The 19,205-nt window shown below is 46.5% G+C and overlaps 1 protein-coding gene across 7 annotated transcripts in view; it reads right to left on the reverse strand.

Annotated features, from left to right (window-relative positions):
• The window catches only part of Ptk2b (protein tyrosine kinase 2 beta), a 120,480-nt gene that overhangs the window by 48,096 nt on the left and 53,179 nt on the right, over window positions 1-19,205 (reverse strand). For 5 of the 7 annotated variants that reach the window (NM_017318.3, XM_006252145.5, XM_063274587.1 and 2 more), the window contains one exon: window positions 5,781-6,021. In NM_017318.3, the coding sequence (NP_059014.2) occupies window positions 5,781-5,984 (204 nt within the window). In that variant the 5' untranslated portion in view covers window positions 5,985-6,021. Of the gene's footprint in view, window positions 1-5,780; window positions 6,022-14,312; window positions 14,419-19,205 lie in introns of those variants that run through there. The other 2 variants (XM_008770774.4, XM_039093608.2) reach the window with 2 other exon arrangements.

The following is a 19,205-nucleotide window of genomic DNA, read 5'->3' on the forward strand; positions in this document are numbered from 1 at the left end:
ACCAGCAAGAGTCAGCCAGAAGGAGAAGAGAGTGTGAGCTAGTCCTTCAACATCCTGAACAGAGAGGGACATGGCACTTAGACCTGGGTGATCATAAAATTTATCCTCTTGTTCATGGTTCATTACTAATCATCCCTGGACAGTGCATACAAACTAGGATGGAACCCAGGTCGCCTATGGTCACTGCAAACTAGTTAGAATGGGTAAGAGGAAAAAGAAAAGGAAAAGATACTAGAGGGCAGATTTAAAAACAAAACAAAACAAAACGTGAAGGATGATCCTTGTTTGCAAGGTGTTGTCTTAACCCCTTTCCCAGACAAGCAAATTAGCATGTTAGAGGAAAATATAATGACACAGTCTGTCATAGAGACTCAGAGCTCCCAACAAACATGATTTCAAAGAAAAAGAAAAAGTCGTAGGAATTTAAGAAGGTCAGCACCCCATGTCTTATCTGGGCACTGCTGATCTCATTAGCCATTGCCTGCTTTCTGCAAGAACTTAGGCTCCAAGGCCAGTGGTTATTTGCAGAGCTGTTCTATTTTGGATATAGTCTCACTGTGTAGCTCAGGCTGGCCTGGAACTGATGATCCTCAGTCTCTAGAAAGCTGGGATCAGATCTAAGTGCTGCCACGCCTGCTTGGTCATACTTTGCTTCATTCATCACAGAAAAAAGCACAGCGGGGCATTCACATTTATGCAGAGAAGAGTCAAGATTAAAAACTTGAAATCATCAGTCTATCTGGAGTAAGGATACTGTGAGACCACAACACCAATGTGGGCTGTCTAGGACAAGTCTCCATTGCTTTTGTTTCATCAGACATAACTAGGAGAGGGGGTTGGAGTTGCAACAGTGTTCTTATAGAGGGACATGTGCTTGGCAAATATGAAAAGGTTGGCAGCAGTTTGAGAACTGGGAGGGTGATAAAGGGACATAGAGTGAAAGAGAAAAATTCACTGAAGGCCAAGTGATAGGGGAGACAGTGTAGGCTTTGGAAGCAGGGGAGGAAGAGGCCGCTAACTTCAGGAGAATCTTAGGCAAGGATGCTGGGCTTGGGCCTCATCTCTACACATAGTGGACTATGCCCTCAAAATAGGCATTGTACAAAGCTGGTCCCTGGTGTCTTGACCAACCTCTTCTCTGTGTTGTGCACTTGCCCGGGTTCTGTTTCTTTCTGTCAGAGCATGTGCATTGCCTTTTAAAGGTTCATTCATGGATGTGAGTCAATGCCATACCCTTGGTCAGGAAGCCTACAAGAACAAGGAATAACACCATGTTTGGAGAATGTCAATGTTCCATGCAGGTGTCTGGTATTGGAGGCACACAGCAATAGCTGTAGAACAGAAGACAGTTTATTCACGTTGCTTTTCTGTATCGTCTGATCCACAGGGTTTCATTCAGCCAGCATCCAGAGGCTGACCAATCCAAATGTCTGTACCAAGACTGTGTCTTTCTCCAGAATCACTGACCGATCATGTTTTCAGTGTTGCCACTTGAAAATCTGAGGGCATCTCAAGTGTGCTCAGAGATAGAACTGAGTGGAGGATGCCCGCTCCCCAGCCAGCTTCCTCCAGTACACATCTCAGGCAATGGGCTCCTCTCTAGGTCAGGCTGAAGCTTTTCACATCTCCTGTGCCTCACATTCCTGATCCATCATCAGAGCCTCTCACTTCCAACTGAATCATATCCACTCCCTTCCATAGACGGAATTGGTTAAGAGTGTATGCTCTGGAGGTGGATTGTCTGGGTTTGAAAACAAAACCCACCACTTAAGTAACAATTTGCTTAACTCCTCTGCACTACGTTTCCTTAAATAGAAAGTAGAGATTATAACACTAAGTGTTTCAGAGGGGCCTTTTGAGAAGCCAGTAAGATAACAAGTAGGGGAGGTGGGGTAAAATGTTAGCTTTTATCATCACCAGCACCTTCATCCTCAGCATAATCTCTTAGCTCTGTCATTGCCATCATCTCCACCACCACCATCACCATCACCACCACCATCACCATCACTGCCATCACCACTACCATCACTACCATCACCACCAGCAGTCACTGCCATCATTACTATTACTGCTGCCATCATCATCATCTATCACCATCACTGCCAGCATCATCACTACTACCACCACCACCATCACTAAGACCACTATCATCACCAATACTACTACCACCATCACCACCATCACTACCACCACTATTACCACCATCATCAATATCACTATCATCAATATACTACCCTCTCATCAATACACCACCAACATCAATACACCACCATCACCATCACCACCATTGCCATCATCCCTACCATTGCTGGAGCTATCATCAGTATTACCATATCCATGGCTATCCTCATTGATGCTCTCACCATCTCTCCACAGACCTCTACCTGTGGCCATGCTTGCCTCCCTCCAATCTCCACCATATAAACTATATCCTTTAAAAAACAATCTCATATCACTCAATAGTTTACATTGATAGCAATGTTTCCCAAGAGATGGAGTGAAAACAAAAATATTAACATGGCTTTGATTGTCAATCTTAGGGCACTGATGGCCTCAAACCTACTATGTGCATTCTCAATGTAGGACCTTGTGATGTTCCCTTTGTTGGTCAAAAATGCGCTGCCATGTTGGTTAATTCTCTCTCCACACCAAAGGCCTCCTGTGGTGGAACTGCCCAGCAAAATGTCATCCATGACATGTAGTCCTGAAAGTCCTGAAGTCAGTGAACCTACTTCTGACTTTGTCTTAGAACTTCTTAGCATCCCACACTGATAACCATTCCTTTCTTGGCCCTACCCCCGCCTCTGTTGGTTGCTTTTTTTTTTTAACTACTCTTTCTGACCCAGCTCTTAATCTGCCTTCCCTGATCACCCTAGCTGGAATCCTTCTCTTGTTCTCTTCATCTTTCACAGATGGCCTGGTTCTCGGGCTTGACCACCATTGCAGGTTGGCATTCAAATGCTCTTGTATATGTCTTGTCATCTTTCCGACCTGCAGGACCATGTTCCTCCATAAGAGTGTTTTAAAAGTATTCAAACAGAACACATATGAAGCTGAAATCTCAGGATGGACTTCCTCTCCTGCCCCAGTGTATGGCACCAGCACCTTTTCTGCTGCCCAAGCCAGAGTTTGAGTCATCCTTGTCTCCTTCCTCTTCTTCCCTCCCACATTTAATTAATCATCAATTTCTGTTGACTCTACCTCCTTGATACATGCAGATCTATTGATTTATCTCTGTTCCCCAACACTCTGTCAGTACAAATCCACATCTCCTTCCTACTAGTAACTATTACCTCTCAGCCCATAGTCCACTTCCCTTCCTCTCTGTCTCTCCCATTTTTCTGTGGAGGAGGGGGGTGTCTATGAAGGCTTGCCAGAGAATCAACAGGTCCTGCATACAAAAGATGAATTCCTTTAGGCAAATGACAAATACCACATTGTGGCCCTGTCTCAGTAATTCATCAGGTAAAACTGAAGGTTCTGAGAAGTCTTGCTGCAAAAGAATCTGTTCATGATTTTCAGGGAGGGGCTAAAGGAGGTGTGTTCTAGGAATAGAGCCTAAGGCCTCCCAGTTATAGGGCAGAGACCTATCACTGAGCCACTATCCAGTCCTCAGCTTGTTTAACCAAAAATTTCTCAAGCCTCTTTGAGCATAAATCTCTTCTCTGAGCCTGCCTTCTTCCTTTTCCTTCCCTCTGGTTCTATCTCTTCTTTTCCTCCCTCCCTCTCTCACTCCCTCCCTCAGTCCCTCCCTCAGTCCCTCCCTTTTTATAGTACTAGAGGTAGAAACCAGGACCTTGTGTACCCCAGGCATGTAATGTATTACGCCATACCTCCAGCCCCAGGGTTAACTCCTTGAAGAACGCTGTATACTATTTTAAAATACAAATGTAGTTATTTTCTAAGTTAGAAAATAAGACAGATAAGTGGCTAAGTAAAAAAAAAAAAAAAAAACAAACGAAGTTTCCCCTCTGTGGAAAACTCAGTGATAGACCAGACCACCAACACTTACAGTCCCTGGGACCTACTATGTGCTAGGTATCCCCATCTATCATTTCGAGTCCCTACAGCAAAGCAACAGGTTTGCATGGTCCCCTTGAGGGAAATCTGCACAAGGATTCTGTAAGCATTCAGATCCAAGCCCACATAAGCCACCCAGATGGAGTCTCACACGACTGTTCATCCAGGTGGTTTTAAAGTCACAGCTTGTAATAATAACAAGATGGCATTAGAAGGTGATGTTTCGACAGTAGGAAACATTGCCAGCAGGAAAAACCAAAAGGCTTGGGTATAAGTTCCAAGAAGAGAGTTGCCTCATTCTTTTGTTATCCAGAGAATTCTTCAGACACTCATGGCATTCTTAAGCTTGAGTTCATTAGCCTTCCGCTAAGCCCGTGTACATTCTTCCCTTAAGTAACTGCAGAGCCTTCACACCACCCCCAGGAAGCTCTCCCAGCTCCAGAACTATGTGTGGTAGACTGACTATGTGTAATACTAGCATTTGGGAAACTGAGGTATGGTGTTCATGAGTTCAAGATTAGCCTGCGCTACGGAGTGAGTATGAAACCAACCCAGACTATACTGTAAGACCCTGTTCAGAAACCAAACCAAGCAAACAACTGTATGCTGCTCCCTAGCTCCCATCTAACTCTTGATTCCCAAGGCGAGTATTCTACAGCTTCGTTGCGTGTGGCCATCTCCCCACTAGATACTTAGAAATACAGCTTGTGCCACATCGTAAATCTGCTTATTCACCAAGACAGCCTTCCAGTCATTCTCTACCATTTCTTCCCCCATGGACAGTGGTGCCCTGACTTCTGACAGTCCCATCTGTCCTCCACCGCATCCACAGAGCACATCCTAGCAGGAATAGCTGGAGTGTTCGCTTGTCATCAAAATTGGGCAGTATGGTGTCCACCCCCACCCCTACCCCCGTGTGACTTGCAACCCACATTAACTTTTGGAAATCAAATGAGTTGAGTTGGCAGTGGGTGACATCAGGTATGTGAAGAAATGGGACACCCAAAGAAGACTTGAGTGTCAGTAGAGGACAGAGGGAAGTGTGCCTTACTCTCTTCACACACTCACATTCTCTCATCAGAACACATGTGAGGAACAAGCAGGACCCTAATCAGATCAGCTGTGGGAAACAGGAATCTACCCAACCACAGCAAGGATGCTAACTGGAAGAGACAGTAGGCTTATCAATGCATCCTGCTCCAGTGTGTGAGCTGTAGCATGCACTGCGCAAGATACAGCACAGTGGCCTGGCAGCCAGGACCACCACAGTGCTGATGAAAGCAGTCACCAGTGCACGGAGGGCTTTGAGACATTAGAAGCGCTAGTGACAGAGAGCCAATTAAGCTCCCTTGGACCTGGGGAGACTTTCCTCAAGGTACTCAATTCCTTTGCTCAAATTATGAGCCCTCCAGAGCAATCTTCTGAGGGCCATTATGAAGGAATGTTCTGGAAGAGACCGGGGATGTCCTCATTGTGTCTCCTCATGGGAGAATTCAATAGCATCTATGTTGAGAAACTGACCACATGGATTCATATAGCAAGTGTTCAATAAAGGCAAGCTAAAACAAGCCAGCATATTGTTACCCTGCATGCGCAGCTGGAGGAGGCTAGAGCAGCAAGCTGGAAATGTCTCTCCTGATGCCAACCTCCGCCCTGCCCAGACAATGCTAGAAGAAGTTGCTAGGCTCAAGAAGGGTTGCTTGTCTGTCTAGGACGTAGAAGGAGAAGACCAGCTGAGGAACAGAGTCCTCCACACTTACCTGGATCTCTGTCTGCACTGTGCATTTGACAAGCTTGAAGTTCTTCCCTGGGTTGAAGCTGTTGCTGTAGAAGCAGACCTTGAGGATACGCACGTCTTCCTTCTCCACGTCTACTGGTACCACTACCATGGGCTCTGGGGGGCCCTCGGGCGGGCGCAAAGTGCCCACTTTTACACGGCTCAGGGGCTCAGACACCCCGGACATCCTCTCAGACTGCAGCTAGGACCAGCACATTGCAGTCCTGCGGAGACAACAAAGAGACAGCCACAGAGTGAGCTTCTGCAAGCCACATGCCTCATCCCCCAGGCTAGCACACCCACAAGATCCACAACTGATACAACAGCCCATTCTCATTCTCCTGAAAACTTCCTGCAAAGGCCTCTAGCTGCTTTGACTTGGAAGGCTGCGGCACATAGGAGCCAGTGGGAAAAACACCCAGGTATATAACCTAGACTAGCTCACAAGCACACAAGGTCTGTCTTCTAGCCCCATTTCCTTCCCTGTTCTCCAACACTGGCTCCCAGGCAAGAGGCCCACACTTAGCACACGAGGCAGCTGTGAGAGGAGGCGGCTGTGGCATGACATAGCAGAGCAGAAAAAGCAGGGAGGGAGGCTGTGATAAATAGAGGGGAAACAGGATGGAGAGGAGAATCTGAGAAGACACAGAACTTGGGGATCAGTGGCCCAAGGGAATGAATAGAGAAGATGACAAAGTCCCCAGATCAGGTCCAGGCCATAAGCTTGGCTGGTCTGCCCACAACCTCAGCACCAGTTAGAGTTTTCAGGTAGGAGGCCTGGACCTCAGAGGAACTGGCATGTAGAGGATCAGGTGTCACAGAAAGGTCAGCCTAGGGGAAAAGCCCCTTGGCTATTTCCCCACCCCCACCCCCTCCCACTGCTGTTTAGGGTGGAGAGTGGTTTTACACGGTGGAGCTAGTCTGGGCTTCCACTTGAAGCAGCCAGTACTGAGGACAGCGTGGCCTGACACAGAAGTAAATTAAGAATCCTTGTAGTCAGTAACTCAGCCTGACTCTCAACTGTCTTAACCCAGTCTCTGCATCCAACAGAACTATCCAGGATTGACTTTCTTCTGATCTAAAGCAGCGGATAAAGCTATTGAGACAGTTCAGCAGAGAGGTGCCTAACCATCCCACAAACTCCATCTTCAAACCCACAAGGTGGCAGGAGAGAACTTACTCCAGAGAGTAGTTTGTACTCCACTTGGTTTCCTGCATGCACCCCTCCCCAACACACACACACACACACACACACACACACACACACACACACACACACACACACACGATAAAAATACATAAATAAAAGTATAAAATTATAAAGTGGGGGAATGTCCGAAAGAAGTGAGGGAAGTTGTAATTGGCAACATCAGCTGAGGCTTGTACAGGGGTCACCAGTGTACCTCCAAGCACTGTCCTTGGTGCTGGCATTGAATGTGTCTGTGGTGAGGCTTAAATAGTCTTAATTTCCAAGATTTTTCTAATGATCACCTTAAACTTGGGTCTGATGGCTCACACTTGTCATGTCAGCACTTGGGAAGCTGAGGAAAGAGGGCTGCCATAAATGTGAGGCCAGCCTGATCTACAGAGCAAGACCTTGTCTCCAAACAAAAACCATCCAGCTAGTTCTGGAATGAGCTAAGCCCTAGGTCTGAGACATATTCTTAGAGATGAAAGGTGTGCCTTCTCACATGAATGCGGTTTTAGGGGAGGGATCACCTGCACCAGGAGTCAGGAGGGAAAATAATGTTACAATGCAAAGATGGACAGCCTATGATTATTTATTTATACTGATCCAGATACCAGGAAAGATCTGAAAAGTCATTACTCTAAGGAACTATTCCTTCAAAACAAAACAGTAAAGTACAGATGGCTCAGTCAATAAAGTACAAAGACCTGAGTTCAGATCCCCAGTAACCTCATAAAATCCAGGAAATCCAGGTATGGTGATGTGTCCTATAATCCCAGCACTGGGGGGGGTATGGAGAGGAAAAGGTGGGTCTCAGAGCTTGCTGGCCAGTCCACCTGAGTCCACAAGCTCTCAGTTCCATGAGAGATCTTGTCTCCAAGAATAAAATGGAGGCTGAATGAGAAAGAGATTCAAATTTTACCTCTGACCTCTACCTGCATATGCACACATACCTCTCATGTACATGTGCGTATATCCACACAATAATAACACTGAAGGAGGTGTATTTTAGGAAGGGACAAAGGAGGCATTGTAAGAATTCGGGAGAAAGAAGACATGTCTCCTAGGTCAGGGCAGGCAGAAAGGGGGAGCACAAGGCTGAGCTCACAAGAGTGGGTACATCTTGGAACAAGACTGACAGAGAGGAGAACATGTGTTCTAGAAGTCTATCTGAATTTGTATACCTGTCTCTATGCATACCTGTCTTTATGTATACCTCCTTCTATATAAACCTCTCTCTATGTATACTCCTCTTTCTTTTTCTCTATGTATATGTGTGTGTGTGTGTGTGTTCTACTGTAGTGTTCTACAGTGACAATCCATATGAATTCTTGATCTATAGGAATTCAGAAGTTATTTGAGGGATATCTGAAGGAAGCACCCCCAGGAGCATAGGACAATATGGCATTGAAGGGAAGAGAGGGAAAAAGAGGGCTGTGTGCTGAGTACTGAAATTTGGGCAAGCCCAGTTTCCATCTTCTGGGAACTGGAGGGGACTGGAAAGCCCAGGATAGAACATATCTCAGTCAGAGAGAAAGAGAGAGAGATCTGGGAATATTTCTACTCCACTTCGTATGCTCAGTGTTCCCGCAAGTTCCTGTCAGTTCTACACAAGGGAGATGTCAGAAAGCCTTTAGGCAAAGAAGCAGAGCTGACATCTGGGAGATGAGGGAGAAAACTGAAGTGGCAAGGCCTGAGGGGACCCAGGATGGATGATGACAATGGTGCTTTAGGACTAAGAAGATGAGGGGGTTCTTTGTCCCTAAATAGCATAGTCCTAGTCAGGAGTACAAACAAGCAACTGCACAATTAAGTGCTGGCCTGCTGGCTTGCGGATCTGCTGGTCTGGTGGGCTTCCATTTATATGTGGTACTTTGTACACAGGCTTTCACAAAGGTGGATTCTGAGACAGGCATCCGAGGGGGAAAGTGATCTATGACACACAACCCCAGGGCTTGACCTTATCTGCAATGGACTGAATGCATGAGTCCCTTAATATTCATATGCTCAAATTCTAACCCCCAAGTGCTTGTGTGAGAGGTAGAAATGTTAAGATATATAGCCCCAAGTAGTGGGATTCCCAAGAGAGCTTTTTCACCATCTTTTGGTTACAGCAGATTGGCAATGTGTACCTGGGAAGGGGGCCTCACCCAGACCTGATCATGCTGCGCCTTGGTCTTGCCTTTTAGCCTCCAAATACCTTTGGTTTGGAAGCCAACTTGGCTCTGGTACTTTGTTACAGCAGCACAAACCAATCAAAACAGAAATGCTAGTGTCCTAACAGTGAAGGCCAATGGCACAGCAATGATGTTGTGTCATGCTGGTGGGAACATGGACTTAAGCTAGAAAGGACATTAAACCCACATTCAGTTTACAACAGGCAACCTCTCAGCATCCATAGTGAAGAAAGCAGTGTGTGTGTGTGTGTGTGTGTGTGTGTGTGTGTGTGTGTGTGTGTGTGTGTCTTTAGTGATCCCATCAGGTGTCCCTTCACTCTAGGTAGCATCTTCATTAAGAAGGCTGCAGCATCAGTAGGCACATCCTAGACACCCTAGATGCCCTAGAAATGCTTAAATAGGCCTAACGTATTAGTGAAATCCAAGATCCAACAGTGAGAACTGGGAAATTCGCCATGGTCATATGTCATGTGTGTCACTGAGTGATGAGGAAGGTAGAGGCAGCAATCCCTGCTTGAAGATAAAGCAGAAGGCTGAAACCTGTGCCTAGACACAGCCAGGGCAAAGTGTCAGGGACTTAGGAGTGAGTCCTTCAGATGCTCTTGAGCCTGCACTGTTATGGCTGCTCCTAGAGCAGAGCTTTGCTTTCAATTCAAAACACAGAGACAGTGAGAAAAAACTGCAATAAGATGTGGGGGCATGAAGGAGGCAGCCCGTATTAGGAGACAACCTGGAAGTCTCTTACCACACCATCAACGGATCCTCTCCCTCAGTATTTACCCAAAGAGTTTGAAAACTTAGCAGCCACACCAACACCTGCTCATGGAGGTTAATGGCAGTCTCATCTGTAATTGCCAAAATAAGGACTCAGCCAATATGAATGGATGTGCAAACTGGGATCCACACAATGAACTCCTACTCATTCTGAAGAGAAGATTTGGGCCTGCGTAATGACGGCACAGCACTGGCTGTGCAAGCGTGTGGACCTGAGCTCTATCCCCAGAACTCATGGTTGCTGCTGCTGTTTTAATAGCCAGGCGTGGTGACATGCATTTATCATCCCACTGAAGGAAGGCAGAGACAGGAAGATACCTGGGCCTCACAGGACTACCTGGTGAGTGCCAGGTTGGTGAGACCTTGTTTCAAAGAAGGGTCCATTGTTAGGACCCAAGGCTGCTCTCAAGCCTCCATATGCACATGCACATTGGTGCATGCATACTCCCACATAGATGTGCTACCCTTATGTATAGGAACACATTTACACACACACACACACACACACACACACACACAAGCATGCATGCATGCAAAAAGAAGAGTTGTCAAACTATGACTACATGGAAGAACCTTAAGGGATTATATTTTTTCTTTGAGATAGAGTCTCTGTGTGTATGTCAACCTGGCCTCAAACTTACAGAGATCCACCTGCCCTGGCCTCCCGAGTGCTGAGATTAAAGGCCCATATATGGCTAAATAAATAGTTGTAAGCGAAAGAGGTTCCAGTTGTAGAAAAAACAAAGTTTAAAGGTCGTTTTAAGGCCAGGAGTTGCTGTAAGGAGACGGGGAGGGATTAACGGCGAGCACAGAGTATGCTCAGACAATGGAAATGCTCACTGTGATTCTCTAAGGGTAGGCAAGGATCTTCATACTCCTGTCTATCTTGTAGACACAAAGGATAAACTCTGATGTTAAATGACAGAGAGGGCTACAATGGTATCAGGATGGGATTGGTAATGGGAGAAGCTGTGCACGTAGCATGAGTGGCATTATGGGAATTCTTCGCATTTCCTGTAATTTTGCTGTAAGCCCAAAATTATTCTTAAAAATCAAGTATGTTTGTATATCTATCTATCTATCTCTATTTCTACATATATACACATGTATAGGTATAGGCATAGACATTAGCATATGTATGTGTATATGTGTGTATGTGTGTATATTCATGTACGTATGTGTTTATGTGTATGTATGTATGTATGTATTATGTATATACGCATGTATAACAATAAAAAACTACAACCTGGTGTACTTGGGAGCCCCACCCATCTCCCAACCTGAGCAAACAGTGTCTAGCACAGTGAGCATTCTGTCTCCAAATCTTGACCATGACCAAATACTAATGATCTACCTCTGAGCAACAACAGCCCACATTGGCTAACAAGTCAGTCATTGCCTGTAAGCCCAGAGGATGTGGATTTCTTATCTTCAGCAGCTTCCCCTAGCCCAGTGAGCTCATGGCCCACAGGGCGCTGACAGAAATATGTTAGCAAAGTCATTCTGGTCACCCATGATCCGCTTTTACCTTTAGCCTGATGTGGGCCCCTCAGTTCTGCATTTTGTCCTGGGGAAAACACATTTGCAGGAGAAACTGGCAGAATGGCTATAGAATTTAGAAAAATCTTAAGGCATTCACATGCACATGTACACACAAAGACAGTATTGCCCCAAGGATAGGGTGACATAAAACTGCAGTAACGAGCGTGCCAGGCAGCATTTACCAACTTCCCTGTCTCCACTGGTCCTGTAAGAACTAGGAATGAAAACATAGAATTTGACTGGGAAGACCCCAGCCCACAAGGCAGGGCCCATATCTCTATTAACACATGAAAATAACCAGCCTACCCTACATAGCAGCAATTTGTAATTGTTTGGAGACCCAAACTCTCCGGAGCAGAGTTAGCAGAAGGTAGTGTTTAGGGAAGCCTGTCCCCCGAGTCTCAGATTCACCTAGCTTCACCAGTCTCTTCGGCTCACTCTGCCTGTGACCCTGTTCCAGAACTTTTAAAGAATTTTCCCAGTGCAAATGTCTGGACTTTTCCTAGTCTCTTTTTTCTCCTACAACATGGGACAATACCCTGCTTAACTTCTAGAAGACTTGTGAAGGGAGAGAAGGGATGAAAGCCCAATAGTAGGAGGACACAAGGAGAAATCACTCCCTGGCTATTGCTTGCCTACATTCCACAATCTTACGTGACCACCACATTCCCGTATTTTGTTCATCTGCCAGGAGTTTTCTACAGGGGAAAGTGTGTGACCTCAGCCTTCCCCACCCATGGTGTATATATTTCCATCATGGTTGATTTCAAGCTACCAATGTATACCCCTGAATTCCAAGTCAGGCTGAGATGGTGAGCAACAAACTGGCAGCTCCTTTAACTGGTGAAGGAACTTCCTGCACCTCCTGGTTATTTGAGTTTCTCGTCTGTAGCCTTAGCCTGTTTCTGGCTTTCAAGCTTTGAAAAGTCCTCTGACCCCTCAGTTCATGAGCCAAAGCCCTACCCTTTTCTCCAGACTTGGCTTTCCCTGCACTGACGACCACTCCACCCTATATCCTAGTCTGCCCTCGGCCCTCCCAGTAAGTGGTGTTCAAGGCGTGCATGTCCATACCATGGTGCCAGTGAAGCCTTGGCTCTGTGCCACCGTGGGCTTCAGTGGACTTCCTAGGCCCCAGAACTGCTCAGGCCGCAGGCAAAGAATAACAAACACAAGGAAATGGGTCCAAATTAAAACAGGAAACATTTTTGATTGACTACAAAAACTTCTTGGCTCAAACTTTCAAAGGGTACTCCAGGGGCCCATTGAGTCTCTGAGTCCCTAATAATCTTCTGGAAGAAACTCAATTATGCTCTTCCTGAATGGCAAGTCATCTACCTGCCCAAAGGAGGTGGGGCTGAAACAGGAATTTAATCTCTTCCAGATAACTTAGCCAGAGTACCAAGTTCTGCATTCCCAGCCTGAGGAAGGTTCTAGGGATCAACACAGGGAAAAGAACGCCCCTTGTCAAGTAAGGCAGTGTTATCTCTTATGGAACAAATACTACTAGATTCCAGGGAGTTTACACAATAACCTGATTTCTCAGAATAATTCTGCAGATGTGAATTGTCCTTATGTGCTCTGAGAGGAAACTGAGGCCTGCCAAGGTCAGCTTTTCCAGGCCACAGAGCCAACAAGTTTCAAAGACTTGAACTACCATGATGCCTGACTCCAAAGTCCACAGTGAGTGGTATCCCAGTGATGTGCTGCAGCAGCCCTGGGGACAAGTTTGAAACCCACATCTGAATGAGTCAAGTGGGTAAGCTTCATCTTCCTGACATCATGCCAACCGCGCTGCTGACTAACACTGGGTATCAAAGCTACCAGGCTGGTGTCAGCGTCCACTGCCGTTAGTAAGGGCTGGGTATTAAGGTCCAGCCACTGACTGGCTCTGATGGTTCGAGATGGAGGTTGTGTGAATCAGAGTTTCCAAATTGTGGTTGGGAGACAGATGGTGGCCTTGACAATGTTTTTATGTGTCTACCACAAAATCCGATATATAAGGATCGTGCAGAAAACTCATACTGTAGCCCAGTGAGTTCGATTTTGGTTTTGCTGTGAGTTTTTGCTTTTGCTTCTTTTGGAGACAGCGTCTCATGTATCAAGGCTGGCCTTGAGGTTGCTATGCAGTTTCAGGTAACCTTGAATCCTCTTTTAGTGTTAAGTACGTGTCGATACTTCTCCATGGGAGTTTCGTGCACATGAGTGTGCGGGTAAGCATATGTATTTGGATACATGCAGCCAGAGTGGGACATCGAATCTCTTCCTCATTTTTTCTCTTCCTTAGTACCTTGAGGTAAAGTCTCACAAAACCATAAACTCACTTCACCAGTGAGCTAGCTGCCCAGTGAACTCTTGGGACACTTGTCTCTGCCCCTCAAAGTTGTCCTTACAGATTGGTGCATCTTTGCACCTTGGTTCGGTTACAGATATAAGTAGCCGTGCTCAGCTTCTCACAAGGGTGCTGGGGCTTCGAACTCGAGCCATCACAGCAAGTGTCCTTCCTCACTGAGCCATCACCCAGCTCCTGACCTCAGACTCTTGATGCTCCTGGCCCCACTGCCTCCCACCCAAATGCTGGGAGTAGAGGTATGTCAGCACGCTTCCCTTTGTTTGTGCCCAGCTAAAGAAATAACTGGAAAGCTAATTTAACAGCAAAGCCAGGTTTTCAAAGTCCACCTCAACAGTAAATGTGGTGGCCTCTGCAGCCCAGTCTGTCTCTCTAGCCCAAAGACTGCCTTTATAACCAAGATTGCCTTTTGTGTCTATCTGTTCACCTGGAAAGTCTCCCCCAACCCCAATTCCCACTCTGCCCACACAAGTTCCCCTGCCTGACCTGAGAATACAGAAGAAGCATGTTCCATGGAAGGAAGGCCCACAGGAGAGAGCCCAAGTGCCAGCCACTCAGACCAACAGAAGTCATAATGTCACGAGAGGCACATTTTGTTTCCACTCTGTCTCTGAGTCACTTCCCCTGGCTGTTTCCACATCAACAAAATGGGGAAGGCAGGCCTTTCCTATCTCAGGGCCTGCTGGGCACGGGCACTTAACTAATTGCAATGACCTTGCAGTCTTGGGGAGCCATTCCTGAGCTCCTGGACCCAGCTGTGCCCCAGGCTCTGTGCTGCACCCACTGACTTGGTCCTTTCAGCCCCCAGGCTCCTGTGGGGCCAGCATTCTATGGCTCTGGGACCCCCAACCTGTCATTTGGTTAATCTTTTCCCTTCCTTCCAGGCAAAGGAATAAACCTGGAAGGTTATGATTATTGCCTGCTATAATTCAGCGTAATTCTAAAAGCATTTGAGACTCCACCACATTTTCTGCTCCCCACCCCTACACCCATTACCCACTTGGAGCCTTCTGTTACCCACACCTGCCTCCCTACAGGTCAGCTGGCTCTCTGAAGAAGCTAGGGAGCACCAGAGGCTCAGCACTTTACCTTCCTGTTAAGGGAGCCTCTGTTTTCCTCATTAGTTCAAGGCTTGGTTCTTGCTGCTGGCCACATTCATCTCCCTCCTCTTTGACCTTTCCATCGCTTTCCACGATCTCTAGCACTCATGGTGGTGCATGTGACCCCACCACTGAGACAGAGGTGGGAAGAGCATGATTTTCAGGTCAGACTGAGCTACGGAGTAAGACTTTGCCTTTAAAGACCTTCCCTTTCAAGCCAAGCAGGGGTTGGAGAGAGCCTAGTTGGTACATACTGCACAAGCATGAGGATCTGAGTTCAATCCCCCAGCACCCCCGTAGAAATACTACACACACTTTTAAAATTCCAGCTCTGGGAAGACAGAGTTAGGAAGATCCGGGGGCTCACGGCTTCGTCTAGTCAACAGACTCCAGTGGGAAGCCCTGTCTCAAAAAGCCAAGGTGGATGGTTCCTGTAGAATGACATCTGTGGCTCACCTCTGACTTCTACGTGCATGCCTACACATGAGCACACACAGCTGCACACATGTGCACAGAGATCAAAAACAAACACCAAAATAATAGTAACGATAAGGATGATGAATTCTACAATTCCCCTATTTGCCGGCTCACAAGTGGTATTTAGCTGTCGTTTCTCTTTGTTTCCCACTCTTCTCCCATCTTCTCTACCTCCTCCTTCCCTTCCCCCTCTGCTTTTCTCCACTTTTCTGAATTTCTGGAGCCATACCAGAGCTTGATGACATGAAGCCAAGCAGAGAAGAAAGGAGAATCTCTATCCAACAGAGATCCATAATCCAAAAGAAAGAATTTAGTGCACACACACATGAACACACACACATGAACACACACACACACACACACACACACACATACACAACCATCATAGCATGATATGGGTCCCAAAGTGTCCTTAAGTGTACTGATTAACAAACACTGAGTAGGACCTGCCCACTGGGCTGTGGGACTCTGAAAAATATGCCCTAGAAGATCAGGAAATGAAACGACCTACTGGGCTGGGGATAAAGGTGGGCGAGGGGGTCACTGAGAAACAAGACCAGACGGTGGCAACACGTTATTAAAGACTTTGAACTGCATATGGTGGGGGGGGGTTCATTTTGCATAAGTATAACTTGGTAATAAGGTGACTCACTGTATGACCTCAGAGGCAGCAGGGGTGCTTAGGATAAAGCATGAGGAATGTTCAGCTCCTGGCAATACACAGGGATGCCTTGGTTTACAGCATGTGCCAATTTCTCTGGTGTAACGATTTCTATCGTGGCCAATTTCAATCACTGGTATGATCTCTCAGAAGGCAGAGAAATGGCCACTGGCTCACGAGAGTGCAGTCCAGGTTTCCCCTGCCTGGATAGTGGTAAGAGTTGAGGCAAGGAGGACAATTTTCACAGTTACAGGCTCCCAGCCCACCTGTGACCTTTGACCCCCCCCTACTTCACTCAGTCATTTCCCCACCCAGCCCGGCAAGAGAGAAAAGTGCCACGTGTGTGGAAGCAGGGGGCAGGCTCTCTGAGCTGAAAGATCTTTCACACTCTGGGCATCCATCAGCCCTGACTGTTCCACTTCCAGTCATGTGGAACACAAAATTGGTGTTTGGGTAAGGAAGCCTGGAGCCATAAGCAACCAGAGCTTTGTCTGGGCATTTGGCTGAGTTCTCATCCCATCTTCTGGAGAGGTTAATGAGCAGGCCAGATGATAAGGAGGGGAAGTCACAAGTTTTCAAACAGCTCTTGTTGGTCAAATGCCTGTGAGAATCCAGCAGGGGGAGGACGAGTGTTCTAGCTGTCCCCGCCCATGCCTTTGAACTCCATATAGAGAATTTACAGTTCCTGAATGAGAAGTATCAAGTTGAAATTGAGAGAGATAACATTAATGACAGGCTGAAACGGATTCTTGGGGGGAAATGGATCAGTTCATACTGTACTTGTGTTGCACGCCTGAAGATCCAGTTTACTCTCCAGAACCCAGTAGGAAAAACCTAACCAAACTAGGTGTGGTGGCATGGTCTTACAATCACATTGTTACAGAGGTAGATGGGCAGACCAGCCATCCTAGACTAGTTGGTGAGTGGTGAGTTCCAACCAACGAGAGATTCTGTCTCAAAAAAAAATGCTAGACAGCACCTGGAGAATGGTACCTGAGATGGTCAAGTTTCCATTCCTATTTCTAGCCCCCAACCCCGGCCTCCATAGGCAGGCAGGTACACACACACACACACACACACACACACACACACACACACACAGACTCTCAAAATCTTTTAACTTGTGAAATGCTGGGCACTGTAGCCCTCACCTGTAATCCCAGCACTCGGAAAGTAGTTGTCAGCTTGACAGATTTCCAAGTTGAAGCTAGGCTGTGCTACATAGAAATGCCCTGCCATGAACAGAGAAATAGAAAGGCTTCCCCTCATGGGATGGAGAAGACTGGACTTAGCAGCTCCATGGTTTAGAAACTTGGACTCATGCTAACTGTAATGTAACTCACTGTTAGTCAAAGTAATGTGGCCCATCAGAAGTTGCACTATCTAGAAAATGCCTAAACATTTCCCCTGGGCTTTGTCCACATGTGGCTATAGCTGGGTTCTGCTCATTAAGGGCCACAGGGTTTGAGGGTCTGTATTCCAGGGTGAGGGACCCCCTGACACAGAGTCTAAAGTTCTAGATCTTTCAGCCCAGGGGAGAAGTAAGGGCTGGGAAGACAAGATCTGGAGTGTCGGTGTCAGATGGATACAGGGCTACATGAATCCTCATCACCCATCAAGTCACAAGTTCAAGACTAGGAGTAGTTTCATCTTGGTAGGGCCAAACAGAGGGCTCATGGAGGAACTGCAGCTGGCAGGTTTTTGGGTGTCATCTAGACATTGAATGAATGGAGAATGGCATGGGGTATTTGGAGAGGCTTTAGAAGTGATGTTAGGTCAGCTCTCTACCCTTTTTGGGTTTAGGGGTATGTGTGGGAAATTTTGCCCTAGCTACCATCCCTGAAATGATTGGCTCTGAGTAAGGCCTAGAAGCTCCCTTGGGTCTCAACCCTCAGGCACTGGCTGCCTCTTGGTTCTGCCGACTCTTCTCTCCTAACCCCCACCCTCAACCCAGCCATTTAATTTTCTCTGTTGTTCCCTTGAACGCACAGAAGCTGTTGACGAATCCTTTTCTTTGCCGTCCCAAGGCAGGTAAAAAGCAGATCAGTGGATAAGGGCAAGGTGTCCCAAGGAATCAGCTGTCCTTCCTCATTCTTTTGACCTCACAGGGACAGACCTGATTTATTTATTTTGGTTATAAAAAAAGGAAATGAAAAAAAGAACAACCAGCTTTGCATCGACTTGGCTTGACCCATAAACTAAGTTATCATAGCAAAGAAAAAAAAAGATGGACCCATTCCTCCAGCCAAGATTTAAACAGTGGCTGAAGGAAGGAAGGAAGGAGGGGAAGGGTTTACATATTTACATTCAGGCATCCTTCAATGTCTGCAAGGAACTCATTCTAAGACCTTACAGATGTCAGCATCTAAGCAAGTCCCAGCCCCTCCTATAAATGACATGGCAATTCTATCTAGCTTATGCACATCCTCCTGTAGATGGTATACTCAACCCAAGGTAACTAATACACTTAATATACAAATAGCCATTTTATCCTATCACTTTAGAAAGAGATAAGAGTCTGTAAACATTCGGAACAGATAGATGGTGTTTCAAGTATTTTCCGTCTGTGGTTGGTAAACGCTTAGATGAGGAGTCTTCCAGGCTGTGCGAGGTCCCCTCTTTCCATGTCCTTGCTCTCACTACTTTGCTGAAGTCCTCAAGGCAGAAATCTTTCCCACTTTGAGCCTCAGGAAAACTGACAGAGCCAGCCACCGTAGGGTTCCCTTCCTTAAGAGGCAGAAGCTGGATGAGAACTTAATTTTCCTTCTTCACCAACACACCTAGTCCATACACAGCCTCAGCTCCACCTTGGGAATCTGTGGCTCTGGATGTGCTGAAGGGAAGCTCAGCTGCACATTGCTTTTCTGACATGACTCCTAGAGTACTGCGTAAACAAAAATTCCACCTCTAAGCTCATCTTTTGCTAGCTATGCAGCCCTGACAGGAATACAGGCCTTCATCAGAGTGCTGTGTGGAGTAAGAGGAATATACCGAATTTTATTGAGGGATCTAATGTGATCCAGATATTTAATTTAAAAATGGTAATAAAAAAGAAAACTTGAGGGGCTGGAGAGATGGATCTGTAGTTACGAGCACAAGCTGTTCTTCAAGAGGACCTGGGTTCAATTCCCAGCACCTGCA

The sequence above is a fragment of the Rattus norvegicus genome, chromosome 15 (assembly GCF_036323735.1).
Source record: "Rattus norvegicus strain BN/NHsdMcwi chromosome 15, GRCr8, whole genome shotgun sequence".
NCBI lineage: Eukaryota > Metazoa > Chordata > Mammalia > Rodentia > Muridae > Rattus > Rattus norvegicus.